The 25,920-nt window shown below is 46.5% G+C and overlaps 9 protein-coding genes across 9 annotated transcripts; 5 read left to right on the top strand and 4 right to left on the bottom strand.

Annotated features, from left to right (window-relative positions):
* Positions 1-892: 892 nt before the first annotated feature.
* Positions 893-2,208, top strand: MCYG_02309 (conserved hypothetical protein; the record flags this gene model as incomplete). The annotated part of the gene is made up of 11 exons (XM_002849329.1): positions 893-919; positions 982-1,022; positions 1,099-1,118; positions 1,281-1,330; positions 1,400-1,442; positions 1,509-1,580; positions 1,637-1,683; positions 1,746-1,764; positions 1,885-1,963; positions 2,042-2,108; positions 2,167-2,208. 11 exons carry the CDS (start codon positions 893-895, stop codon positions 2,206-2,208), a joined length of 507 nt encoding a protein of 168 aa, XP_002849375.1.
* A 259-nt stretch (positions 2,209-2,467) lies between these two features.
* Positions 2,468-6,897, bottom strand: MCYG_02308 (intron-binding protein aquarius; the record flags this gene model as incomplete). Its single annotated transcript, XM_002849328.1, has 4 exons — positions 2,468-2,883; positions 2,945-6,439; positions 6,498-6,598; positions 6,659-6,897. The coding sequence occupies 4 exons, from the start codon at positions 6,895-6,897 to the stop codon at positions 2,468-2,470; spliced, it is 4,251 nt and encodes a 1,416-aa protein (XP_002849374.1).
* A 264-nt stretch (positions 6,898-7,161) lies between these two features.
* On the top strand, positions 7,162-9,422 carry MCYG_02307 (nuclear matrix protein; the record flags this gene model as incomplete). Its single annotated transcript, XM_002849327.1, has 7 exons — positions 7,162-7,401; positions 7,461-7,539; positions 7,607-7,725; positions 7,782-8,441; positions 8,493-8,642; positions 8,670-9,019; positions 9,074-9,422. 7 exons carry the CDS (start codon positions 7,162-7,164, stop codon positions 9,420-9,422), a joined length of 1,947 nt encoding a protein of 648 aa, XP_002849373.1.
* A 2,204-nt stretch (positions 9,423-11,626) lies between these two features.
* On the bottom strand, positions 11,627-12,065 carry MCYG_02306 (uncharacterized protein; the record flags this gene model as incomplete). Its single annotated transcript, XM_002849326.1, has 2 exons — positions 11,627-11,731; positions 11,826-12,065. 2 exons carry the CDS (start codon positions 12,063-12,065, stop codon positions 11,627-11,629), a joined length of 345 nt encoding a protein of 114 aa, XP_002849372.1.
* A 1,569-nt stretch (positions 12,066-13,634) lies between these two features.
* On the top strand, positions 13,635-15,533 carry MCYG_02305 (conserved hypothetical protein; the record flags this gene model as incomplete). The annotated part of the gene is made up of 3 exons (XM_002849325.1): positions 13,635-14,167; positions 14,435-15,069; positions 15,124-15,533. 3 exons carry the CDS (start codon positions 13,635-13,637, stop codon positions 15,531-15,533), a joined length of 1,578 nt encoding a protein of 525 aa, XP_002849371.1.
* Positions 15,534-16,508: 975 nt separating this feature from the next.
* Positions 16,509-17,112, top strand: MCYG_02304 (conserved hypothetical protein; the record flags this gene model as incomplete). The annotated part of the gene is made up of 3 exons (XM_002849324.1): positions 16,509-16,665; positions 16,838-16,933; positions 17,039-17,112. The coding sequence occupies 3 exons, from the start codon at positions 16,509-16,511 to the stop codon at positions 17,110-17,112; spliced, it is 327 nt and encodes a 108-aa protein (XP_002849370.1).
* Positions 17,113-17,992: 880 nt separating this feature from the next.
* On the top strand, positions 17,993-21,016 carry MCYG_02303 (adaptin; the record flags this gene model as incomplete). Its single annotated transcript, XM_002849323.1, has 4 exons — positions 17,993-18,444; positions 18,508-18,842; positions 18,871-20,831; positions 20,906-21,016. The coding sequence occupies 4 exons, from the start codon at positions 17,993-17,995 to the stop codon at positions 21,014-21,016; spliced, it is 2,859 nt and encodes a 952-aa protein (XP_002849369.1).
* A 146-nt stretch (positions 21,017-21,162) lies between these two features.
* Positions 21,163-22,026, bottom strand: MCYG_02302 (alanine racemase family protein; the record flags this gene model as incomplete). The annotated part of the gene is made up of 2 exons (XM_002849322.1): positions 21,163-21,476; positions 21,498-22,026. 2 exons carry the CDS (start codon positions 22,024-22,026, stop codon positions 21,163-21,165), a joined length of 843 nt encoding a protein of 280 aa, XP_002849368.1.
* A 378-nt stretch (positions 22,027-22,404) lies between these two features.
* Positions 22,405-23,495, bottom strand: MCYG_02301 (uncharacterized protein; the record flags this gene model as incomplete). The annotated part of the gene is made up of 5 exons (XM_002849321.1): positions 22,405-22,508; positions 22,581-22,670; positions 22,730-23,053; positions 23,115-23,222; positions 23,315-23,495. The coding sequence occupies 5 exons, from the start codon at positions 23,493-23,495 to the stop codon at positions 22,405-22,407; spliced, it is 807 nt and encodes a 268-aa protein (XP_002849367.1).
* Positions 23,496-25,920: the final 2,425 nt, after the last annotated feature.

The raw sequence follows: 25,920 nt of genomic DNA, 5'->3' as shown, positions 1-25,920 counted from the left end.
ATCGATTTAGTTTACAGTTCCCGCGCCGCTGCAGCCACCGACATGGGGTGGCAGAGGTCCTTGGTGGAAAGGCTCTTCCTCGGCTGGTTCTGGCAGCTAGAAAAGCCTAATGATGGGTTATAGACATCAGTAAAGGCACGTATAACTAGTTATTCTATCTTTTCGAAGGCGCCTAGCCAGGGCTCTGTGGATGATGTTGGATGTTGGTCGGTGTCCGTTCCCTGCTTCTGCTTCTGTTTCAAGAGCCTTCCAAACTCGCTACCCCTATATCATCATAGATATAGACGGAGCGTGCCCTAGTCCAGGTATATCGATGACCTGGGGCCCATAATAATAGCTGAGCAGTTATTATATCAGCGAAAGTCTGAATGAATGGCTGCTTGGCCGTCTCCCTGTGAACACGGGGCTCGTTCCCTGCGGACGCAACAGAGAAGCCTGGATCAGCACCCCGTCCGTGTTTCTAGTTCGCTGTCATCATGTTTCGGCTCACAGGTCTGTAACATGTTCAAGACTCCATCCAGCGGGTTGTCTATCTGTCTACTATGGTATAGACATACATACATAGTACTATGTAGTTATGGGTCAGTTGGACGGTCTTTCATGATGCGGCCACGTCCGAGGCTAGCGCCGGTGGAAAAAGACAGTACAGGGTGCCTGCAACCTACCAGTCAAAATACGCAGTGTATATGCAAAGAGGGACGGAGTATCTGTATGAAGCAGACGTATTTAAAACACGACTGGTTGCTGACTCTTGGGTGTTCTGGATGGTTGGACTGGATGGGAGACGCAGGATTAGTCATCCACATAAAAGACGAAGATGCAAGTTCTGTTCAACTACGTATAAATACTGATACGTACATACATCAACGGTAAAAGGAAGACGGACGAGACGATGGCCACGCTGAAGTTTGTTAACTCGGTATGTGTTGGGTGAAGAGCTCTTTGGTCGACACCAGGCTTATCCGGTTGGCTTGACTCTAGGTATGGGCAAATTTTCGGGCGACCTCTGGGTTGGAACCAAGGTACGGCGGATGGAGCGTACGGAGTAATGATACTACCAGATGCATGGGTCCATGGCTAACAGGAGCAAATACGTAGGCTGCTGGACAACGTACGTTGCCTCTTCTTACATGTTCATCAGACACTGGGGTACTTCCTCTAGGGAGCCTGAGAAGTCCAGGGTCTCCGGCCTGCCTCTACTGACCTGACAGGGCCTGGAAGTATGAAGAGGGTGTGTTATAAGAGATGCTGATCCAGTGTCTAGCTACGGATCACTGCAGCTCGTCCAGGAACGGTCAATTTTGAGCTGGATGTGCAGAAAGAACACACAGTATGTCGTTATATCTGACACGGGCTTGGGGGAATTTTCTGATATGCAGCTGATGCTCTTCTGCTCCAGAACCGATTGGGAATCCTTCATGGAGGCACAATCGCCAGCATGGGTATGCACGAATCAAGTCACTCCCTTATAGCTTCCTTTTTTTTTTTTAACGAGAATTTGCTTGTAGTGGATCTTGGAGGGTCGCTTGCTGTCGCCTCTCATGGCCTCTTTGCGACTGGCGTATCGACTGATTTGAATGGTACGATTGTTTTTCCTGGCCTTCTTGGATACGAGCGCTTCTGACCACATTACCAGTCACGTATCTGGGCTCAGGTGGGAAGATTGGCGACAAGATACTGGCTGTAGGTGATCTCTACTTAACAGGCTTGAGGAATTACATATTACATTAACTAAGCCGCTCTAGGAGGTAACATGCGATAAGTGTAAGTTCACCTTTTCTTCGAAGTTTCAAATGGAATATTATTATTATCGTTAGTTATCATTGGTGGGTTTGGCGATTTGGAGTTCCTAACTAACGAGCTTTACTTTGTTTTCCCTTATAGTTGGCAACAGGTTAGCCTATACAAGCATAAAATTTACCAACACAGCGGATAAAGTTGTGGCAAGGGGCAGCCATACGAAGTAAGGCACTCATGATATATAGCTGGAACGAATTATTGCTTATGATTTCCCGTTATATGGGTAGGTATATCGCACAAGCCTTCAGGGACCCAAGAAACATCATGGAAGAAAAAAAGAAGCCCTGATATATGTGGACACTGAGAAAGTAAGTCCCTCGCAAGCTTCTTACCCCTTTTTTCCAGGTTTCAAAGTTTCTAAATTAGACTCTCTTAGCGAATCCCGGATGGCTACAAGATATTGAATAGCTTGTTCTTGGCTTCAACAAGTTGTTAAAATTGTCGGGACATGGCTGACAGGGCCAATTAGCGGATGTAAATCAACCCAAGGCATATGAGCTAAATTTATATAGGCCAGAATATACATAATAGAACTACAAACCGTTGTCTCATTATAGGTGTGATGCTTTAACATCTGGTGTGTTTACATACTCGAAAGAAATACATAGTATGCTGTTCATACAATAAATAGACCAAAGGTCGGATAACTAAATACCAAGAACATGCGCTACTCGATTGCGCCTTCACGCGCAGTGTCATCTTCCTCGTCAGATTCTCCGATTGGCCCATCAATTTCATCGTTGGCTTCGACTGTCGGGCCTACCCCAAGAGCCTTCACTTTTGCCTGGGTCATCTCAAATACATACTGGCCAAGATGCTCCAGGTTTTCCATTGGAGTACCTTCGTTATCTGAAGAGTCGACAGCTCTTGTCGCTGGGAATAGCTCATTTGGTATAAGCATTAGCTTATCTGGCCGTTGAGCTAGGATATCAAACGCTGGCTTGAGTTCGAAGCATGATTCAAAGACCTCTCGCCGGCCTAGAATGTAGAGCCCTAGGCGTGCTCGTGATAGTGCTACCGTTAATCGTCGCGCATCTCGGAGATAGCCCACAGTCTTAGTGCGGGTTAGTGAGAGAATGATATCTAAGTCAACTGTGTTAGCCGGTAATATTTGTACCGAGATGGAATACGGTCGATTACTCACAATCATTCTGTTCACCTTGGTACTTGTCTACAGTTGTGACGATTTTTGGCAGACCAAAAAGAGGATTTTTTGCACACCTGTGGCTTAAAACATCTTTAATCAATGCCTTCTGACCGGCGTATGTGGCTAGAATCGAGATCTTAGATGCCGGATACCCAAGTAATCGCATGTATTGATAGATCCCAACTGCATACTCAGCTTCACCAAGATTCTGGATAAAGTGAGGAGTCGGTTCTCTTTCACCTTGGCCTTGGTAATCGGGCACATTGATGAGCTGGCAGTCATACCGGAAACCGGCATTGGCAAGTTTGAACTCTTCTTGAGATTCTACAATGGGGAGATTGCCTAGTTTCTCATACCGCCACTTGAATAGCTCTGCAATAGAGGGGCGAGCCCGACCTTGCTGATCGAGGTTGATGGTAGGTACACCTAATCTCACGAGCCGTAGGAATAGCGTTTGTTCAAAGTTGGCGTACTGACGGAATGCGATATTTTGAACGATCGGAGAGTTTTGTAAATGGTCACCACATAACACAATTCGCCTAAGCGGGAATTCTCCGCTTTTCGTCTTTTGCATCATACATGGAATCACGCTTTCAATTTCTGTGATCTGTGCCGCTTCCTCCATAACCACGCTGTCATAGTGGAAACCAAGGTCAGAAATCTCTTGTCGTCTCATTGCGGCATGTGTCGAGGTCATAGCAATGACCCTCGCTTCCCTAACTAGGAGGTAATTGGCTTTATCTCGCTGTTGCCTTAAGATCTCAAAGGGCCGTATATCTTCTAATTCAGAAAAAACTTTTCCTATATGCCGCTCACACCCCTCGATAATATCTACGAGTGTCTCTTTTGAGGCATCGGCTGGGAAGAGAGGTTGAGGAGTATTGGAAAAAAAGCTGTGAAAGGGGAAGTATTGGATAATGTCCTCACTTGTCGAATTTTCGGAGAGTGCCTTGTCCCAGAATTTGATCCATGCCGGTCGAATGTAGACAGTATTAAAGTATCCGGCTGTTTCGCAAGTACTTCCATGGGCTCCTTCGGCTCCAATAGAAGCTGCAAGACGGTCAACCTCTGCAAGATATTTCACACGATTCTCAAGAAATGACTCGACTCTACCAAATTTTCCAAAATTAGATTCGGTCTCTAGTTCTTCCTCGCCATGGCCAAGTCGAAGTAAATGGCGCTCATCTATATCTAAAGCAACAATCTTTTGGAACAACTGGTTGAGTGCTTGGTTGCTGTGCGCAATGAGTAAGGTACGCTCTTGGGGAAAGTTATGATAGATATTGTTGATTATTTGGGTGATGACGTCTGTCTTGCCGGTCCCTGGGGGGCCAACAATTACTGTTAGCCCTGGTTGAGTTCCAGAGGTAATGGCTTCAACTTGAGCAGGAGTAAATCGGACCCGGTTGACTTTTGGGGCATCCATAGGATAGGGGCCGGGATTAGGAGGTTTATAGGTAGATACTCGTATTGAATTGGAGGATGACTGAACTGATTCCGCCTGGTCTCGTCTTCGTTTCCTGGGTGGATTCAGTGTTTCGGCTTTTGACGATTCATCAACTATATCAAGAACATAAGGAGGCCCAAATATGGTTGTAGAGTCTTCTGTTGGTTCAATTTTCTGCCCTGGAAAGCTCTCCACAAGATGATGCCAATCAAGGAATGTATCTCGGTAGTCGACTGATTTTACACGGTTCTCGAGCTCCGTGTATCTCGCTCCAGCTGGGTCACCATAGCCTAAGAAAACTTCCTGTAGCCACGATGGAAGTTCTGCATCAGTAATGGTCAGCGATTGCATAGTTTCCAGAATAGGCCGGAAGTTATTCTCGCGGGACCTTCGGCGTACAAGCACATTCATGGAGTTGTAGATATCTGGTTTGCCTTTCTGGACTCTATCTAGATCGGCTTTGTAGGATACTGCATCTAAGTTCACAAGAAGTCTCCTGAGGCGAGGTCTTTGAGGGTATCCATTAGCTCTGCTCTGTGTTGTATCTCGCAACGGACGCCCATTATCATCTAGTATCTGAACAACAGCACCAGTTCGAACGTGCAAAATACTGATACTGTCTTTAAACTCAGATCGTTGATTAATAACGGAAGCTGCTTTCTCCGTCTTTTTCGGGGCTACTGAAAGCAAAAAAATAACATCATCTGGTCGAAGCGATTCCCATTCTTGCCGAATAGTGTCACCAAGTCTGCCAACCTCAAGAGTTATTTCCGAGCGAACATAGGCTGGATGGAGGGTGCCCACTCTTGCCTGAGCAACGTCAATGATGGCAGGCCTTGAAATAGGCAGAGCCATCTTCGAGAACCCATCAAAGGAGACCTTACCATCATGTCCCACTTTGGGCTGCATTCGCTTGACTACTGATTCTAGGTCACTCTTGATCTCATAGAAGGATTCTGACCGGTATAGAAGAAAGGATCTCCATAAAAAGTCAGCTAAACTTAAATACTGGAGGTTCAGCTTTGGGATTGCGAGGGGCCTGGAACCATCGTATGCCTCGTTTCGAACCAGGGCAGGATCATACAGCGAATTCTCAGTGGGAAGCACGTTGACTTCAGCTGTGACTTCTTGAAAGGTTGGTCGCCGTTCGAAATGTAAAAGGAGGATTTCTAGGAGTAGTTCACGGTCAGGTATGATATTGGTGTGATCTGGATAAGAGGTCCTAAATCCCAACAGGTGGCATAACCGTTTCAGCTGCGAGTCATCAATACCGCGAAGATGTTCCGCAAGCTCAGATCGTTTCTCCAGCGATCCATAATTAGCTAATGCCAGTAGCGTCAATTCCTCCTTGAAGTGTCTAAGCGCTGTTCTCTGAAGTCTTGCTAGTTCTTGACAATGGAACTCATAGGCCTCTTGTGCCGATTGATGCTGACCGGATTGATCGTCGATTGAAAAGTTGATAAACCGTCGCAACAGGACATAGAAATCTCTCACAAGGGTATTTTTCTCATGGTTATAGAGTTTGCTCTTGCGAAGAACGGGCAGAATGTTGAGATCCTTTAATAACACATTTACGTATCGCCGGGTAGGGAGCTGGCTCTCGAGATCCACCAACAGCTCAAGGAATCTCTCGCAAAACCTGGTGTTGTCTTCGTTATTGCGTTCTTCTTGAGACAGATTTGTACGCCGGAGAAAATCTAGTAGCATCGAATATAGCCATGATCTTTCAAACCGTATCCTCGACTTCCCTTGTTCATCTGCAGAGTCATATCGCTTACTAGCCAATCGCCACGCCTTTTTCAACGCTCCTGACTGCTGAAGCAAGTTGTCTCTGGAATCTTTGCTGAAAAGATTTTCCCATATAGAAATGGAGACTAGTGGAGCACACTCTTTGCGAATTTGGCTGCATTCAAGTGACTGGAAGGCACCAATGACAAAGGAAAGAAGGTGTACTTTCGAAGGCAACGGTAGTGTAGCATCGAGATTCATGGAGAGTATACGCCGGAAGAGAGTTGAGAAGTCCGCAGGGCGGTCAAAAAAATGGCCTAAAGGACCGTTAGACAAGTATTCAAAAACGCATATTCTTGTTTGCGACAAACTTACTCCAAATAGGCAAATGTTCCCTTCTTTTTATTCCTACGATCACCGCAATTAACATAATATGGTAATTCGATGCTTCTTCAGTATATGTTGGCCAAAGGAACCTTTTGCGAAAAAATGTCAGCCAAATCAATCAGTGAGGTCGAGAACACATATGTACGTACTTCTCGAGGATATGGAGATTTTCTAGTATTAGAAGCGAGTGGAGAGGAAATCCATCGCGTTGTAAAGGATCCCAGATCTCATTCTTGACCACTTCCGGTCTCGCTTTGCGCACTTTGCTAGGCTTCAACCAGTGAGCTTTAGCTAGAGACACCCACGGATTCTCGTCCTGAAAGTCATTAACCGTTGGACGGGCATCGAGGCCACGCGCCATTGCCGGGCGCATCTGTAGTTCGGTCATTAGAGCCAAAGAAATTGCGCCTTGTTCTTGCGCAGCAGCTCCTAGAAATGACGGTCCATTATGTTGGTTTTGATATTTGTTTCTTAGGCGAAAAGGTTTGGCGCGGTGCACGGATCATGTGCGGCAAAAGCTCTAAAAGAGCTCAAAGAGGAAAAAAAAAATAAGAGAGCAACAACGTCGACAATTACAACTCTTTGCGCTTCTTCGTCCAGCTCAACAGCAAACCAGCCAGTCGGCGGAAACAGAAATTAAAGAGGGCCTAGAATGGTTGGGAAGGATGTCCGAGCTGTGAAGGTGTACAGAAATGTCATCCACAGTTTGCTAGAGAAAGCTGGCTCGGTCAAGGATACACCTTCAATCGAGCCACCAGTGACGGAAGCTAGCTTAGGAGACATTATCGATCGTGTTCTAACTGGCGACGATGGTGCGCCAGGTGGGAGCAACCAGCAGACTCAGTTTGCAGCTGTTGAGACTGCATTTCGCGAAATCTTCTACGACCTGCTTGTTCGTCCCTTATAATCCCCGAGTTTGGCAAAAGGATCTTCTAACACAGCTGCTATCAGGCCACAACATCCATCAATGACCCGTCCTTTATGCAAATATGGAACCTTTTGGACATTGTCTCAATATTCTCGGATAACGGTAAGCTTCTCGGTGGGCCACGGCGGGGGGTTTAAGCATCCAGTATACTAACAGTGTTCTATAATAGAAAAATGCGAGCCTGGCCTTATATTCTGGCTTATAGAGGAACTCTTGGATAGCCAAACGATAGACGGATGTAGGAAGGTCTTCGATTATCTTGAATCTAGGCGAGAACGCAATACTGCTGTGAGTTCCTTCATATGGTGAAGTTGTGATTGAAGCTTAGTGGCTGATAGACCTAGAAACACTTCAAACAAAAGAGCTTGATAATTCTCCGGTCATGTAATGAATTACTGAGGAGACTATCCCGTGCAGAGGACACAGTCTTTTGTGGGAGGGTTTTTATTTTTCTTTTCCAATCTTTCCCTTTGGGAGATAAGAGTTCTGTGAACCTCAGGGGAGAATATCACACGGAAAACGTCACAACGTTCGACCTACAACCTAGGGCACAGGTGGAAGGTGATGAAGTGATGGATATAGATAAACAAGAGAATACAACCCTACTCTCAACCGCCAAGGGTAGCCAGCCGGAATCAACAACCGTGCATACACCTCAGGAATCGGGCATTGACTCTTCAGTGCAGCGCGCAGAGGAATCTTATGATGATAAACCAGAACTTGAACTTGACGCCCTTTACTCTGCCTTTTGGAGTCTTCAAGAGAGTTTTTCTAGACCCATCAGACTGTTTGACGCAACACACTTTGCATCTTTGAAATCTGGACTGGAAGCGACGCTTTCAAGCTTTAGAAAAGTCAGCTCTAAGTTAGAGGTTCGTGGCACGACAAAGGGCTCAGACGAATCACGGCGAGGTATCAAGCGCAAGAGAGGTGAGGGGGGATCCGATTTAACGAATAGCTTCAATCCCAAATACCTAACCAGTAGGGATTTATTCGAGCTTGAGGTATGGTGAGCAACACCTGAGTTGTTATTCCTGCTACTAACTTCAGCATAGATCAATGATGTGTCTTTCCGCAGACACATTCTAGTCCAAGCGTTGATTCTTCTTGATTTTCTGCTTTCACTAACGCCAAAGTCCAAGGCTAAACTAGCGGATTCCACAAACAAATCCGTTCTATATGGATATGTGTTGAGTGATGAGGACGTGAGTAATACAATAATTTCTCCTAAGTTATTAAGTCTGGCAATAACTAAGTCTGCTGTCAAGGCGAAATGGGCAACACAAATGAAATCATCTATTGCGAGCTATCTGCAAAAAGGCGCGGATGGGAAGTTCTACTTCCGAATGGTTGACACTGTACTAACAAGGGATAAAAACTGGGTTCGATGGAAAGCTGAAGGATGCCCTCCCATTGAACGACCGCCTGTTCCCGTCCAGAGTCATTTGGATACTCAGTCTAGCGCTGCCAAAATAACAGCCAACAGGCGGCTTCGCGCCACGCCTATGGGCTCACTGGACCTCAGTTTCCTATCTGCAGAATCAAACCTTGGAGATCTTAACCGTTTGAAAGAACCTGAAAGGTACAGCAGCGCCGAAATAATATGAGTGGTGATTCGGCTGACCTTTTGTGATAGATTTGCAATACCTAGCCTTGATTTTTACATGAGTGGCATTACAGACGATGAGTTTAATATCGACATGGCAAAGGATGATGATGAAAAAGAAGAGGCTGAGAAAGCCAAAGCTAGCAAAACTTGGAGGACCTTGCGGATTGCTTCGAGGAGTAAACTGAGCCACCTGGATAAGATAGATGACGGGAAAAATTTGAAGGTGCTTTTCGACGTAGCGCCAACACCGACTGCCACCTCAGCGAAATCTCAGGCAGAAATTGAGAATAGCGCTGATGGCCCTAAAGACGATGCAGCAACAGAGAACAGCGTTGATAATGCCGCCGCGGAGCAAACCCAACTTGCCCAAACTTGACCTTGTATTTTTTCATTTCCTTTTTTTAGGAGCTGTACACGATCAACGAAATTTCGGGCGGCCTCAGCCCGGATTCAAGACGAGTCACGGAGTTAATACTGGTTTATAGGATTCCACGTGGTTGTAATGCAGGTCAATCAACCGTACAGGAGCTATGAAACAGTTCTGTACTGAGTTCTTGGTGCAATTGGAGAGAAGAAGCCATATTATAGTGGTTTTGTCTCAGGAATGTGTTGTCATGCAGCGAGTTGTTGAGAATGGAGTATCTGCTGCGTGATGATGCTAGATATGCGAACAGATTTGATCAGTGGTACAGTTAACGCGGCAACTGCCAAGATTTAATTCCCTGGCACTGGGTTCCGGACCGATACCTACATAGTTTCAGCGATGTCTACCACCCTGTCTGCCCCAGCGAGCTTGAAGAGTAGAGATTTATACGACGTATAGCAGAAAAGGTGCTGGGTACGAGCTTATTAAGGAATGACGCGAGGGTCAGCGGAAGATTTTACTACTGCAGGGCTGAAACCGACTCTAAATTGGTTTAATGGTCAAGGGGAAAGGACAAAGAGGAGGGAGATGTTTTTCTTCTCTACTATGATTTTCTTCAAGGGACAAATGCCTGCCACCCCCGGCCAGAGTTCAACATCATTGTGTATATTAGCGTGAGACAACTATGGATTCCCCGACAACAGAGCAACCGGCTATTTACAAAGATCCTGCAAAACAGGCCGGTTTCAAGCAAGCACCACCAACAAACAACAGAACAAGCATGCATGCAGGCATGGTATCCATGGCCAGATCGACGCGAAGGGTTGATCAAATCAGAAAAGCACATCAAGCGCGCAACGGAGTGCTCCGTAGTCAACTGTATAGCTCGGGTCCCTGAAGCTATGCTGGCCTTGCCTGTCTGCAGGTACGCAACATCCTTCCTCCACTCTGGTCTCCTTTATGGAGAATGCTCCTGTCTTCTACTTGGGATGGTGGAGGAATGGAGGAAAGCAGTGAGGATAGAGAAGCTCCTGGATGGCGCCGTCTGCATCCTAAATGTCTCTCCCGCACACGCGCACACACACACACACACACACACACACTCTCTCTCTCTCTCTCTCTCTCTCTCTCTCTCTCTTCCCCCTCTTTCTGCCGATAATTACTATATAGCCACCAGAGCTGTCATGGCTATCCCGGCTACATGCATGTAACTGTCTCAACGGTTCCGTGACCGAGTTTCCACATCAGAGCCTCTAATATTAAAATCACTGATTGACAGTGGAACTCCAAATCGTGGTTTTAACAGAGTTTTTTAGTAGGCAAAGTCTGCGGGCACTAAGAAGCTGTTCTTCTAGCCTATGGACTTCGACTCGTGGAAGCATCAGAGAAGCCCCCGATCTGCAACAACCTTATACGCCTAGCTTCGCCTCCGATCGCCCGCTGACGTTGTGGGTGGGCTATAATTATCTTTCCAAGTCCACCCAATCTCCATCTCCAGTCATCTCCGACAAGAATCGGCGGGATATCTGGCTTCTGGGGCCGCTGACAAGATGTCAACAACAGGAAAAAGCAAGGAAAAGAATAACAAATGGAATTTACTTGAAGGTCACGTGAACGGTTTCAATATCCCAGTTCCCAGCCCTTAACATCTCGCAGGCTGCACATTTCGCTTCCATGCAAGGTTGATATGGCCTGCGATGGCCTCCGCGGTTGGTGGAAATGAGAGCTGCACCTTCGTCGTTTTCCTCGTCCTTCCCGCGTCTCCGGATCCCTTGGGCCTGGAAACGGCTGAAAAAGCTGTGGAAATATACATGCAAAGTCACATCTTGCTCCGGGCCGGGTTAATGTCTTCCATCCCTGTCCCTCCATCCTCCAGCTGTTAGGCTGGCCTTCCAATGCAAGAGTTGCCTTCGCTTTGGCTCAGCCAATTACTTGAGATGTTGTACCCTTGGCTCGACCCGTTCCCTGCCGTTTTCATGGATGTTCTTTCTCAATATGCTTCTTTTTTGCACTCTGATGGAGAATGGAGTGTACATTTCCATACACAGATAAGAATGTATATGTGAGATACGGTAATATGGGTGACCCACTGTACGCCATGCTGCATGTCCTGCCTGCCTCTTCTGCCTGCCTGCCGTATCTGCGGATCATCTGGTCGATAGATAGCGGGAGGGCTCGATAGGGAAAAGCTTGAGGTGGTGGTGCTCGATGGCTGGCTAGGCAACCCATGACATGATCCATTTTTGCTTCCCGTCTGTCACTCTCTTCGCCAAAAGAGCGGCAATCATCGACTTCTCGAGGATGTTTAGCAGTCGTTTCTCCTGCAAAAATAGTCCAACGCCTACCATAGTTATATTAGAAGGGACTTCTTCACCGGAGGGCCTAAGCCAACCTCGGGGGCCGGTCCGATCTTACCGTGCTCTTCTGCATGCCTTCCGATTCGTGACTAGTCAGGTTTGCAATTCTAGCGGGTGCAGCCTCTATTCCTCTTCCAGAAGTCCAAGGAATTGTATTGGTTCGTGGTAGCCTTACTTGATCTCCAAATGGCGGTTCCCGTCTAAGCCCTGGGCTTTGCGTTGAACTGTGTATCAGCGTTCTCGTGCTGTTGTGACCAATCTTCCTCCAGCGCTTCTTGTCCAACAACCAATTGCCCATGATGCTACCCTCCAGTCCTGCATGCCCCGCATTGGTTCCAACTACACTCACTCCCCTGTCACCCCATAAGCCACGCCCGGATAAAGCTGGAAAAAAAAAAGTGGGCAAGCATGACTCTGGACGTTCTATTGACGCCCATATTTTCTCGACCTTTACGCTTACTGTTGTCAGCCGGTATTCTCCCGCAGAGGAGAGGCTTAAGATTTGCAGGGTCTCTCAAGCAGTCTTACCCTGGCCTCACAAGGATCTCCAAGGCTTCAGATCCAAGACCCAAAAATGCTGCATATACATACAATATCTCCCTTTTCTTTTTGGGGCTTTTGACCTTCGTCTATTTTCCGGAAAGACGAGGTTGGCACATACGGCCAATCCCCCATGTTTACTACAAAGCATAATGCTTTCTATTGCTGTGTTACAGCCAGTGTGATAGGGGCGCCCCCTCCCTCTCGTTTTCGGTTTTCAGAAATCTGACATTATCTTCAAATAAAAAAGATAAAACAGACTAGTTTATGTTGAGAAACGATCTTATATATGATCGATGCACGCGACCCCAGTGATCACGTACATGAGGATAAGGAGTTGGGCCCGATCAAGAGCAGCATCCTCTTGAAATAATTTAAGAGTGTTGTGATCTTCGCATCAACGTGAGACTTTGGCAGCCTCATCCTTGACTGACCCACAACCCATGCATCGCATACTTCCCCCATCCCCCCATGTGCTAAGCTAAGCAAGGCACTACTCCGAGATGCTGGTCTGAGCATGACAGGGTGGCTGTCTATGCTTATCCCGGCCCCTCCTATCTCATTCAGTCCAAAACTCCTGGAGACCATTATACCCTGGCTCCTTTTTTTTTTTTTTTTTTTTATCTGTTGTTAAGGTACTCGGGTATCCCGTGTTAATATTTAAGAACACAAAGGAATAAAAATCGACATTTTCCCGTGGCTATGCCAACACTGGTCCTCTTACTTTCGTTTGTGCTCCTCACGGCGGATTTCCTTGGCCGCCTTCTTCTATGGCTGCCTGTATCGGTCAATTATCCGCCACTGTCAATAAATACGGCAACGTTCTAACTTTCCCACCGGCGTGCCTCCAAATACCCTGTAACCCAACTACCTACCTCTTTCGTCTTATGCCAGTCAAACTCTATTACAAGTTGTCCTCGATCCCAGAGGGCCGGGTGCCTTTTGAGCCTTGAGTCTTCCCTGCTGGTCGTCTCAGCTTCTCATAACCAAACACATTCACGCAGAGCATCATTCTTTTTCTTGACCACGGCCAACATTCACCTTCTCTTCAATGCTGAAGTTGCGGGGGCAAACTACTCATCTTATATTGTTTTGAGCCCACAGTGAGCAGGTGGAGCATATCTCCAGAGAGCAAGATAACCACAACAGGCACTCGGTATACCTATGGCTGAAACATAGTGGCTCTCCGGCAACATCGGATACCTTAGTTGTTGCTACCACGCGTTGACGATATATATCTGTTACTATAGACCCTTCCTCTTTGAATCCCTTCCCCATCTTTTCTTGTTTGATACATTGTTTTTTTTCCCTTTCTATTTAATTCAGAATGTCGATTCACGAAGTGTACGCAGGCATTCCTGGCTGGACAAACACACGGGTGGAAGACCAGTCGCCGTCGTCACAATTACACAACTATCATTCTTCTGCGATGATAATGCAGTTCAGTGGATCATCAGTCTCTGAGTCTCTAAAGCAAGAACCGCTTATCTCGGAGAAGGGACCTGATGTAACCATGGGCCAGTGTGATATTCGAGGTTTGGCCTATTTGAAGGCAGCAGAACAGGAGCACAGCTCACAGGACCCTAGTGACAACTGCTATATGGGCTCCCACAAGGGAAGCCAAGGGAATCTCTCTTGCAGCGACCTTACGGATGCTGTACAATCAAGTTCTGCGAGTTCTTGCCCTGGAAGTCCCCAGACTCCTGTCGATACAGAGCAGCAGAACGATAGGGGGAATATCAATAGCAAACAGGGCATGTACAGCCCTGTTACAGAGGATGCAGAAATTCATGATGTAGAAGATGAGTCAAAAGGTGCCAATGAAGAGAAGATTGATAGGAAAAAGATGAAGCGGTTTAGGTATTGTCCCCCCTGTTCTGACAATAGCGATCGAATTCTACTAACCCATCTTTCTAGGCTTACTCATAACCAAACACGATATCTTATGAGTGAATTCACTCGCCAGGCGCATCCAGATGCTGCTCACCGGGAGAGATTGTCTAGAGAAATACCTGGATTGAGCCCACGACAAGTGCAGGTCTGGTTTCAAAACAGGTTAGTTGCCATTGTACTGGCCCGATTGACTCTATACCTCGATTTTGCTAACATTATATTAATCTTTAAAAGGAGGGCGAAGCTCAAGCGTCTATCTCTTGACGATCGGGAGAGAGTTTTGAAATCTCGAGCACTGCCTGATGATTTTGACATGGCTCAATCGCTACAATCGTCCTATGCGCCAGAGCACCACGGATATACCACACCTTTAGTCTCCCCTGGTACCTTCTTTCCACCAGAAGAGAATGACCCATACAACTCGGGACGCGTGGGCACATCATCAGGAGACGACTATACAACTTCCCCTTTGAGCACTGTTTCGGCCTATAGTAGCTATTTTGGGCGGGGCAGCTCTACCTTTAGTCGCGGCACTGACTCGATATCCAGTATGTCTACGTCCGGTGATAGCCTTGGTAGCTTCGCGTCCATATCTTCCGCGAATCCATCCATTCATGGACGGGTGAACTTCATACCCAGGAGTTTTGGCGAGCAGCAGGGGACCATGCGCCCTTCAGTCCCACAGCTTCACATGTATAATACTTCGGTCAGAGCGAGGACCGGGTCACTGAATCTCCCTCTCCGTGGCCCCATACCTTGCCCAACTCCGCCGTTGGAGTACACTGATACAGATTCTTCTGTTGACCTCAACAGCACATATGGCAGTCGATCTCTGGACGCGTCTGCTAGAAGAGATCCCTTTGGTTTGGGTACGGAGCTACGAGAACATCAACACCTCCCGACACTTGCTGACGAGTCAATAGGTTCTGTAACAGAGGGGTTCAAGCAGAAAACAGTCGGACAATCTGTGACAACTACGCCAAGGCTAGGTGAAGGATCACCACCGAAAGTAGGCCAAAGTCGTGCAGGCGCAGCAGCCTTGCAGTCTTCGCCCCTATCATCCACACAGGAAGAGGATCAGCTCTCGGGGCTCGGTCCGCATTTCAACTTAAGCTCATTCGGAATTACCTATTCCCGCCAAAACCCATCTTCAAATACAAACGATCCATCTCACCCATCAAAGAGGCCCGACATGCAAGGCGCCTATAACCAGCATGGCACTGCGTGGCTGCAACAAACTATCCAGCAGAAGCTGAGCTGTTACCCAACGCCGGAATTCTCTGCCCCGAGACAGCGAGCCTTCTTTTATCAACCCAACACTGAGACGATATGAAATCTCGCCAGCGTTCATCTCGACGTAGATACGGTTTTACGAAATCAAAGCTCCAATTCATAGCTTGCTTACTCTCTGCAAGAAAATGCATTATGACTTTGTTCCTTATTTATTATTTTACAGCTTCCCTTCCCCCTCCTCCCTCCCCACTCGCTGGCCTTGCGGACCTTAATCCTTTCTAGCACATACTTTAAGGATGTCTTTCTTGTTTTGAGACAATCTACTTGTTGTTTCTTTGGGTTTTATGGCGTTTTGCAGAAAGCATCGGTATTGTTCCAGCTTTCTCTATGCATTAGCATTTTTCTTCGGAAAAATTCCTGGTTCCTCTCGATACTCGATACCTCTCCTTCTTATTACTCCTTTTATTTGAGTCGGCGGTTGATGATTTCATGGCGCTGCTGGCGTCCAACGTTTTATCTTCTCTATTATCTTAGGCCCCTTTGTCTGAGACGATGTTGATTCCGGTTTGGATAGTAATGGTGTCGCATATGAGCCCAACTATTACCTCCTTAATTACTACCACGTCGCACTCTGGCTCCTGTATTTTTCACAACTCTGCGGCTTTCGCCTCTCCATCTCATGTCAGTGCCTTAAGCCTGGCCTCTAAATTTTAATCCATTTCGATGTTTACAAGTTATGACGAAAGGAAAGTTGCCTGACTTATATGTGCTTATATAAGCTACGTATCTCTCCAATCGCAGTTGAGGTGTTGGTAATTGCTTACAAGAGAGGATGAGGGAGAGTAGAAGAGAGACGATATATAAAGAGGGCATATTCCCAGAGAGAGGGGAGAGGCTTCATCTTCCTTTAGCTATTGTTAGATTGCTCTCCGATGTTCTTTCTCTGATACTGATATTTTCATATCACCTGCCCTTCTGTTCCAGTATAGTAAGAGAACGGGCAAATACCCGGGTTTAGCTCTACGAGTTTAGCAGGTTTAGAAATCAAAACGGGGGGGAAAAATAACTTGAGAAGATGACCGTTCCACCTGAGTCCTGCTGCCGCTCGTCCAAAGAGGGTTGCGTTTGTGCCGCTCAAGCAAGGTGCTCTTGTGGCAAGGAACAGGCTCTTCATTGCAGCTGCGACAAGGCAAAAACCGAAAACGACACCTCTGGCCCACGTTGTTCCTGCAGTAGGTTAATGTTCTGGCCTTCTTTTGCCTGGTTTCCTGTCTTTTTGCCCTTTCGATTTATATATATATCTTCCCCTTGTCCCTGTCTCCCTGTGCCGCGGCTGCGTGTCGAGGGGTTGTTTTCTCGCTTGCTGGAAGATAAATCTAACATGGGATCGCGGACGACTAATAGGAAGCCGCCCGGCTGGCCAATGTACGTGTGAGAGGGCCATGTCCGAAAACCATCCTGTTTCCGGTGATTCATGCCCTTGTGGGAAGAGGGGGGCGGGTACGTTTCATCTCCTTCTTCAACCCCAGCATGGCTTGGTTTCCCCAACTCCACTGCTCGCGCGTCCTGGTATGGCGAGCTAATTTTGAAATCCGTACTATGTAGATTCATGTACATGCGAGAAAGCCGTTGACTCTGGAAACTTCCCCGAAGAGATCGATTTCACCCACAAGGTGTAGGAAGGTTAAATGCGGTGCCCAAGGATGATGGGTTGGCTTGTTTGTGACGCTGCAGGTGCATTTCATTTCCTTTGTCAAGCGGAATCGGGGTTACCGTTTATTTCTGGATTTGCTCTATTTTTTCAATAATTCTTGTCACTCTTATATCATGAAGGCAAGATCCGTCCAGCTGTGTTCCCTAGATGTTTTAGCTCTGACTTGCGTAAGGGTACGAAAGACTGAGTCTTCCGTATATGGGGTATGTATATATAAGACCAGGCTCGAGAGCTAGTAAGAAGGTATGAAAAGAGATACTCGTCTTCATCTGGTCTCTTGGTCATGGTCGTTGAGGATGGGCTCCTTTTCGTTGTATGAGACCGTTTTCGGCAAGTATCTCCGACCGCCGGCAAAATATTCTTCCGCATCTATGAGTTCGCGCCTTCTCGGACTTCCAAGGTCGGAAGCTTTGAAGAAAAGAGACAGCAACAAGCGTATACACAGCCATAAATACTTCTTTACTGCTTTGAAGACGTCGTGGAGCTCACGAACCAGCCTCTCTGGACGGGAAAGTTGAAGACACTTGCGTCGTATCCCCTGATTCGCCAAATCGCGAACCCTCCGTTCCTCGTTTCCGCCCGAGTTTCCCCTTACTATTATTCGCGATCCATATATCGTCAGCCAGGTCTTATTACTGATATTCGTTCACTCCTTTTGCGGTCAAGAAGGATGTTGGTATCACGTACCTGGCAATGATTAAGAAGAAGTATGCACTCGTGGATTGCGCATGAAAAGTAACTAGGCCTCTACAAGCTGTCACCGAACTGAAGGATAGGGAGATAGGAGCAGGGCGAAGAAGCACAGAGTGAGACATTTCCGGAATCTCGTGCCAAATTAAGTCACTATGTCTTCTATGCGCGGGCTGGTCCAGTTCATAGCTGACCTACGGAATGCTCGGGCTAGAGAACTGGAGGAAAAACGCATCAACAAGGAGCTGGCCAATATTCGACAGAAATTCAAAGACGGAAGTCTGAATGGTTACCAAAAGAAAAAATATGTCTGCAAACTTCTATACGTCTATATTCAAGGCTATGATGTTGATTTTGGCCATTTGGAAGCTGTCAACTTGATATCTGCAACCAAGTACTCGGAAAAACAGATAGGGTATTTGGCTGTTACCCTTTTTCTTCACGAGCAGCATGAATTGCTTCATTTGGTAGTGAACAGTATCCGGAAAGACTTGCTGGATCATCATGAACTTAACAACTGTCTCGCATTGCATGCAGTTGCTAATGTTGGTGGAAGGGAAATGGGTGAAGCCCTGAGTGGTGATGTTCATCGTTTATTAATATCTCCGTATGTTATGTCCGTGGTGATATTATTTTTTTAACCAGACTCACTGACTTGGCCTGGGTTCAGTGCTTCAAAGGCATTCGTTAAGAAAAAAGCTGCCCTTACCCTTCTCCGATTATATCGTAAATACCCCGGAATCGTGCAACAGGAATGGGCTGAGCGTATTGTATCTTTGATGGATGATCCAGACATGGGAGTGGCTCTGTCGGTGACATCTCTAGTTATGGCTCTTGTTCAAGATAATCCTGACCAGTACAAGGGAAGCTATGTCAAGGCAGCCCAAAGGCTAAAGAGGATTGTCATTGACCACGATGTTTCTCAGGATTACATCTACTACAATGTGGGATGCCCTTGGATGCAGGTAAAACTGCTACGATTGTTGCAATATTATCCTCCGTCTGGTTAGTAGCCCCAATTTTCTTGTTATAGGTTACGACTTAGCTAATTCTTATCTTCTTCCCATGAATTCAACAGAGGATGTTCATGTGAGAGACCTCATAAGGCAAAGCATCCAGCAAATCATGAACTCGGCCATGGATATGCCCAAAAATGTGCAGCAAAACAATGCCCAAAACGCTGTTCTATTTGAGGCCATAAATCTCTTAATCCACCTTGATACCGAACACACCCTTATGATGCAGATTTCCTCTCGCCTAGGCAAATTTATTCAATCTCGAGAGACTAACGTAAGGTATCTTGGACTAGACGCAATGACTCATTTTGCGGCTAGGGCAGAGACGTTAGATCCCATACAGAAGCATCAAAACATAATTCTTGGATCGTTGCGAGACCGAGATATTAGCGTACGACGAAAGGGATTGGACCTTCTGTACAGCATGTGCGATACCACAAATGCACGCCCTATCGTCAACGAACTTCTCAAGCACCTTCAGAGCGCCGATTTTGCCATTCGGGAAGAAATGGTTCTTAAAATTGCCATTCTTACGGAAAAATATGCCACAGATGCACAGTGGTATATCGACATTTCGCTCAAATTGTTATCTGTAGCTGGTGACCATGTCAGCGATGAAGTTTGGCAGCGAGTTGTGCAGGTGGTCACAAACAACGAAGAGCTTCAGGCTTATGCTGCCCAGCACATTTTGGGCTATATAAAGGGCGAGTGCCATGATAGCTTAGTGAAAATTGGCGGCTATATATTGGGGGAGTTTGGCCACCTAATTGCAGATAACAAGGGTTGCTCACCCATCGAACAATTTTTAGCACTCTACTCAAAGATGGCATTTTGCTCCGACAACACTCGCGCTTTGCTCTTATCTTCCTTTATCAAGTTTGTGAATCTCTTCCCAGAGATCAAACCACAAATTCTCCGAGTTTTCCAAGTATACAGCCACTCTCCTGATACAGAGATGCAACAGCGAGCTTATGAATATTTAATGCTTGCTACTCTTCCCACCGATGACCTCCTTCGAACAGTTTGTGATGAGATGCCGCCATTCTCGGAGAGAATTTCCGTGTTGTTGTCTCGGCTTCATCAGAAAAGCTCTGGAACGAGTGACAAGCGAACTTGGGTTGTTGGGGGCAAAGATGCCAATGCAGATGACAAGGAGTTCATGCTGACGCAGAACACCGGCTTGAAACGTACCTTCACATCTATCGCCAATGGATCGGCCACCCCACAGCAGGCAGGGGGAGTAGGCACAACATCCAACGACCTGGAAGGTCTGGACTTCACTTCGGCCAGTGATACAGTACCTAACTTGGCCAGCGCCGCCCATTTGTCCCCGGAATGGGAGCCTGGCTTTAACAGACTCTTCTTCACTACCGAGGGAGTTCTTTTCGAGGATGCCCAGATTCAAGTTGGACTCCGATCCGAATACCGAGCCCACCTTGGCGTCTGCAAGCTTTACTTTGCAAATAAATCCGCTTATTCCATCGGGTCTTTCACCATAACACTTGATAACCCTTCACCTGAAAGCCTCAAGATTGATACCAAGGATATACCGGATCCAGATGTTGCTGCATCCGGCCAAACCCACCAAACCGTTTGTTTCGAGTGTCTGGGCTCATTTACCAAGGCTCCAACGATTCGAATATCATACCTTGCGGGTGCATTACAAGCGTACACCTTGCAACTACCGATTCTCATGCATAGGTACCTTGAAGCGTCATCCCTAACATCAGATGATTTCTTTAAACGTTGGCGACAAATAGGTGGAGGCCCCTTGGAAAGCCAATCAACATTTGGCCTTACGAAGAAAGGCCGCCCGTTAAGTGAAAGGAATCTTCAATTGATTGTCGAGAATTTCAAGTGGAAGATACTTGCAAATGTCGACCCAAACCAAAAGAACCTGGTTGGATGTGCTGTTTTCCAAACTCAGAGCTCAAAGACAGGATGTTTGTTGAGGCTCGAGCCTAACTATGAGAAACAGGTATGCTCTCTCCCTATCTTCTTTACCGTTGCCATGTTTTTTTGGGCAGGGTATGTTAACTAACGCATACACAGATGTACCGTATCACTATTCGGGCGACCCAGGAGGACGTTCCACGGGCTTTGGTCGAGTTGATGGAAGACAGGATCTCACGAGGTGCCGTTTGTGACATCTTCAGCGACTAGTTCTGGATGTATATTTATCACATATACATTCCCTTACTACAAAGAAAGATAATTTCCAGATGATTAACCGGCTTACGAGCCCTTCCGCATTTATGTTCATGATAAAATTACATCCTGTTTTTTTCACTATAATGGCTCTAATTTCTTCACTTTGCCTCGCCCTTGGGTGGACGAGCGCCGAATATAGTGCTTCCGACCCTGACCTGGCTGCTTCCCATGGCAATCGCACCTTCAAAATCATTACTCATGCCCATACTTAATTCCAACCTATCCTTTCCTTCCAGCGATAGCTTCTCTTCCACCATATCCTTTGTATCTCGTAGACAGGCAAAATCTTCATTCTCATTCTCCGGTGTAGTCGCCTTTGATCGCGCAATGGCCCCGATAGTCATTAATCCCTGGAGCTTCAACCGAGGGCACTGTTCTCTGATGAACCGGCAGAGTTCCACCGAAGGCTCGCCTGGCTGTATACCTGACTTACTCTCTTCCCCGGACGTATTAACCTGTACAAATACACGTAGCCGTCTATCCTCTTGCTCGCTAGTACCATCAGTGTCCACAGTGCCTTTATCCTTGAATTCCGGCCTCTCGCCCCAGCCTTTATCCAGCAGAGACGCCTTTTTCTCTGTATCCACACTCTCAACGGCCCATAAGCCCCGTACCTCTCTTGCAAGCATAACACATTTATTCGACTGTAATCCACCGATGAAATGCCACCTGATTTCGGGGGGCAGGACTTTAGATTTCTCGAGAAGCTCCTGCACATAATTCTCTCCGAAGTGCAGGTGGGATGTGGGCGGGGAGTGAAGTGCGAGGATATCAGAAGCCGGCTTTAGTTTAGACACTGCAACGAGACGGACGGGGGCTGCAGGGCTGTCACTGTTGGTATTATTGTTATTTGAGCTGGGGCTGGTTTCATCGTGGTTACGCCTGCTTGATGCTGCTGCAATGCGTTTTGAAACCGACGACAGATTCGCAATAAGGACGGAGGCGCGAGTCGGAGCAGACATGTCTTCTTGAGCTGCTGTGCTCATTCCGGAGTCGCACTTAACACATAGAAATAAATCGATGTTGTTGTCATGAAAGCGCAAGCCGTTAGACTGTTGCTGTGTGTCTCGTTCACTCAAAGCCGTTAACTTAGCCAGCCATGCCAAGATAATCAATTACTAGCTTTTAACTACGGCTGTGGAATGTATTTTAGTAACATCATTGAGAACTGTTTAAACGGCCAAAGCTGGCTCTATCTCTAGCGCTCTCTACCAAGGGTATTTCGTGACTTTGCTTCCATAAACACACCGAAGCCTCTCTGCAACGGCGCTCATGGCGGACTGGCTCTGGCAGGGCCACTAGTAAACATTTCATTGGCCATCCCGCTGCCCCAGTGATTTTTACTTAGGAACATCGCTTTGTCCAGGACAGTCAGCGTAAAGCTCAAGGAGAACGGGGGTTGATAGAAGGTCAATATTACCAAGAACAAAGAACGCAAAGTTGTCTATGTGAAGTCCATTAGCAAGGCATGTTCTCATATCTTAGTCTCAAAAAAAAAAAAAAAACCTCAGCTTACCGGCATTATCTTGGGCGTTCAGGTGGTTAGTATCACCATGAAAGGTGGCCTCTTTCCAACCGTAACTATCTACCTGTCCCTTGACATCACCTGGGTAGAAATATTAACAAGATGAAACAAACCAGCTAGCGGACAGCGGGAACATTTACTCGTTGCTAAATCCCTGAGGATGAGGATGGAATGAGATAGCTCATGGATCAGAGTGAAGACCAGAGAAAACCTAAACTTGTCTATGTGTACGCCCTTTGCGAATTTCTCAGGAGCAGACAGCATGTTCACCTGAAATTGACCGAGAGAGGAGTACTGGCCCAGAGGCGAAGGGCATATAACAATCGTTTCACGCTTCGCTTTAGGGTTTACTATATTAAACGCGTATAGCTTACCATTCGCACAGGTTCCCTCCATCGAGGTCAAGATCTGGCCGCCGTCATCTGCTGACCGGGTGTCCCAGAAGAGAGTGCGTCCTTCCTTTGCTGGTAAGAAAGAAAAGGTCTTAGTATTGGGTATTGATAGATATCTGCATCTTTGACCTACGTTTTGGCAGTCGAATATTAGGCGGTATCTTCGTCGAGTAAAAACTATCATCACACCATATGTCAAGAGGGTGGTTAGGGATAGTGTCTATTATTCGATTCAGCATACCTAAGGCCCCCAGCATTTTGTCAGTTTCGTTCGGCTTCAGAACTTCAAAGATTCTCGGGGAAGGGGGCCAGCAGAGCCTTATGTAGCCTGACCCAAGATATATTCTATCCGGGTTTTCCCCAAGTAACCTCCTGGTAGTAGCGGAAGATAGACAGTTCCATAGAGACTCTCAAAGGTATATAGGGTCGAGCGGTCTATCCCACTCAGCTCAGTTTCGCCAGTAGGGTTTCCATCTAAGATCTTCTGTAGACTCCTCAACCGAAAACGAGCCATGATAAACTAGACCATCATATCAGCCTATAGTAGAACAAAAGTTATAGAATTAAAAAATTTTGTTGTATAGATTACCCCGTATCTAATTCCAGCAAGGGACCGATTAATCTTGTCCTCGTGTTCTCCACATTTGAACAGCCTTGTCTCAAATCTCATCTTTGGACGAACTAGGCCGGGTAAGCTGGCGCCAGGGAAAGATGTATTGTAGGCTGGGGCGGCATGGCTGGGTTGTAGGGTATATAGCCACAAAATTGAGGCTATAAGTATCCTGAAAACAACGTAAGATACAATACATGGCCTCGTCATCCTGGACTGTTGGTGAGGTTATTTGAAGGCCAGCTATGTAGTTTTGCGATGAAGAATCTCAGCAGTGGCTGGCATCATCTTTATTAAATGAATGTAAATAGGTTGTGGAAGAACCCATTCCATCCAAGTTCATGGAGCTTGGTATAGGCACAAGGTGCTGCTCTTTGAGGTCATGGATGCGATCTCCGTTCGCTGGAGGTCCTCGCGATGGCCGAAGTGCGAACAGGTTAACGGCCAAAATATTCATTATTATTAGAATTCTTGCATCTGGAGTTAGCCACCTGCGTAACAACATTATATCAAATTCATATCTTAAATTGCAAGGAAGAGTTAGAAGCAAGGGAGTGGGTCAACCTACTATGTATTTAGCAGCTCCAGGTGTTAGCAGCTGGCCACATGGATCCGATTTGAAAATTATCTCTCTGAAGCTCGTTGACAGGTGAAAAATGACTGGTAGAAAGAAGAAAGGAAAAGATAGCTGATACATAGATAATAGTCAATGTTTTAACAACTTGTGATTACTCTTAAGAATAAAGCCAGCCGAAATATTCATGGTTGACGTTTAAAGGAGGGAAAAAATACTGATACCGTACTTGTCAATACAGCTTGTGAGCCAATGAGCCTCTTGTTGGTGTATCAAGTTTCAAACATGATTGCATTGCAGTGATGGCGCTGATAGTATAGAGCGTTGGCTTCTCGCAGTGTCCGCGTGGGGACAACTATTTGAAAGCTTCTCCTCACATTTCAATCGAATTTTGGGAAACAGCGATAAGCCTCTTGCATTCCAAGTAACGGACGTAATCCACATAGCCCAGCCAGTCGTATGGGTTAGCAGCTCCGGTGCTCTCATCCGAAATCCTATGTAGCTTAGCAATAGTTCCAAGGGGAGCAACCACTTGGAGCCCAGGAGCTTAGAAAACCACATTGTTTGTTGAAACGCTTTATTCGCCAATTCGTGTCGTATGCTCCTGGGAATCAATAAGGTTGTATAATTATTTAGCTAATCCTTTTGGAGATTTGACATCTTTGGCCTCGTATTGGAAGAATTATATTCTCCGGCATAGGAACACCTCAAATTAGTAGATCTCCAGCTTAGACCTAAATATGTGAAACTGTTGCCTTCTCGGCTTGTCCCGAACACCGTCGACTATAGAAGCCAGGACTTGAAACAATCACCATAAAATCACTTCTGCTGGAACTATCCATAGGGTATTCTATCTGCCTACAGTAAGTTGACAGCGAGCTCATGGTGCGTGAGATGAGGTGAGGTCGGTCCTCCTGGCGTCAGCTACGGGAAATTATTGTTCCGTTGTTTTGTCCAGGGAGGCCACCTCCAGGGGCTGCAACTTATCCCAACCAAGTCACTGTCAAGATGCATTCCATACTATGATCTTCGGAAGCTGGTGTGTCTGGCGCACCCAGTGGCTGAGAGCCGATTTCAGATGCCTCAATACTAGCATATAGCTACCAGAGCCAGAACTTCAGGGTTTGGAAATGAGGTTGTGCGATTTTCAGCTTTCGGTCTACAAAACATGGACACTCTACGAGTCGCATCCCCTTGCGTCTACAACCCCTCGTGGGGTTTAATATCACTTGAATACCCTAAACATAGACAGATAGCCCTCTGTGGGCTGTGCTTGGGATATTTTAACTGACTATGTCGGGGTTGTCGCTCCAACGTAGTCACCCCAATCTCACTACGTGTCCGACTCTTTCTTCCACCGCCCCGTTACCACTCAGCCTGCTTGAAATCGCGGTTAGTGTGTGTAATTATGTATTACTGGGTCAGATATATTCATCTTCTTCTATTCCGGAGCACATGTTTGTAACATGTGCATCTTGCGGCTGTTGGTGCGATTCCGTTTGCATGAGAGAACATATGCGTCCTCGGATACACGGCTATATTAATCCCATTCCTGCCTTTTACCGCCCTGGTCAAATTATCAGGAGTTTTTAGCTTGTCATGCTACTATACAGATATCATCTCTATAGACCCAAGGTTTTCTCACACGGGGATATAACATCCCATCCAAAGGAACCATGAACGTATTGTCCTTATAAGCTTCTTTTTTCTCTCTCATCTGACGACCGTATAACGCAATTTCTGCTTCTGATAGCA

The sequence above is a fragment of the Microsporum canis genome, genomic scaffold, assembly GCF_000151145.1.
Source record: "Microsporum canis CBS 113480 supercont1.2 genomic scaffold, whole genome shotgun sequence".
NCBI classification, from domain to species: Eukaryota; Fungi; Ascomycota; class Eurotiomycetes; order Onygenales; family Arthrodermataceae; genus Microsporum; species Microsporum canis.
The sequence above is the reverse complement of the archived record's forward strand: the minus strand, read 5'-3'. Positions and strand labels throughout refer to the sequence as shown.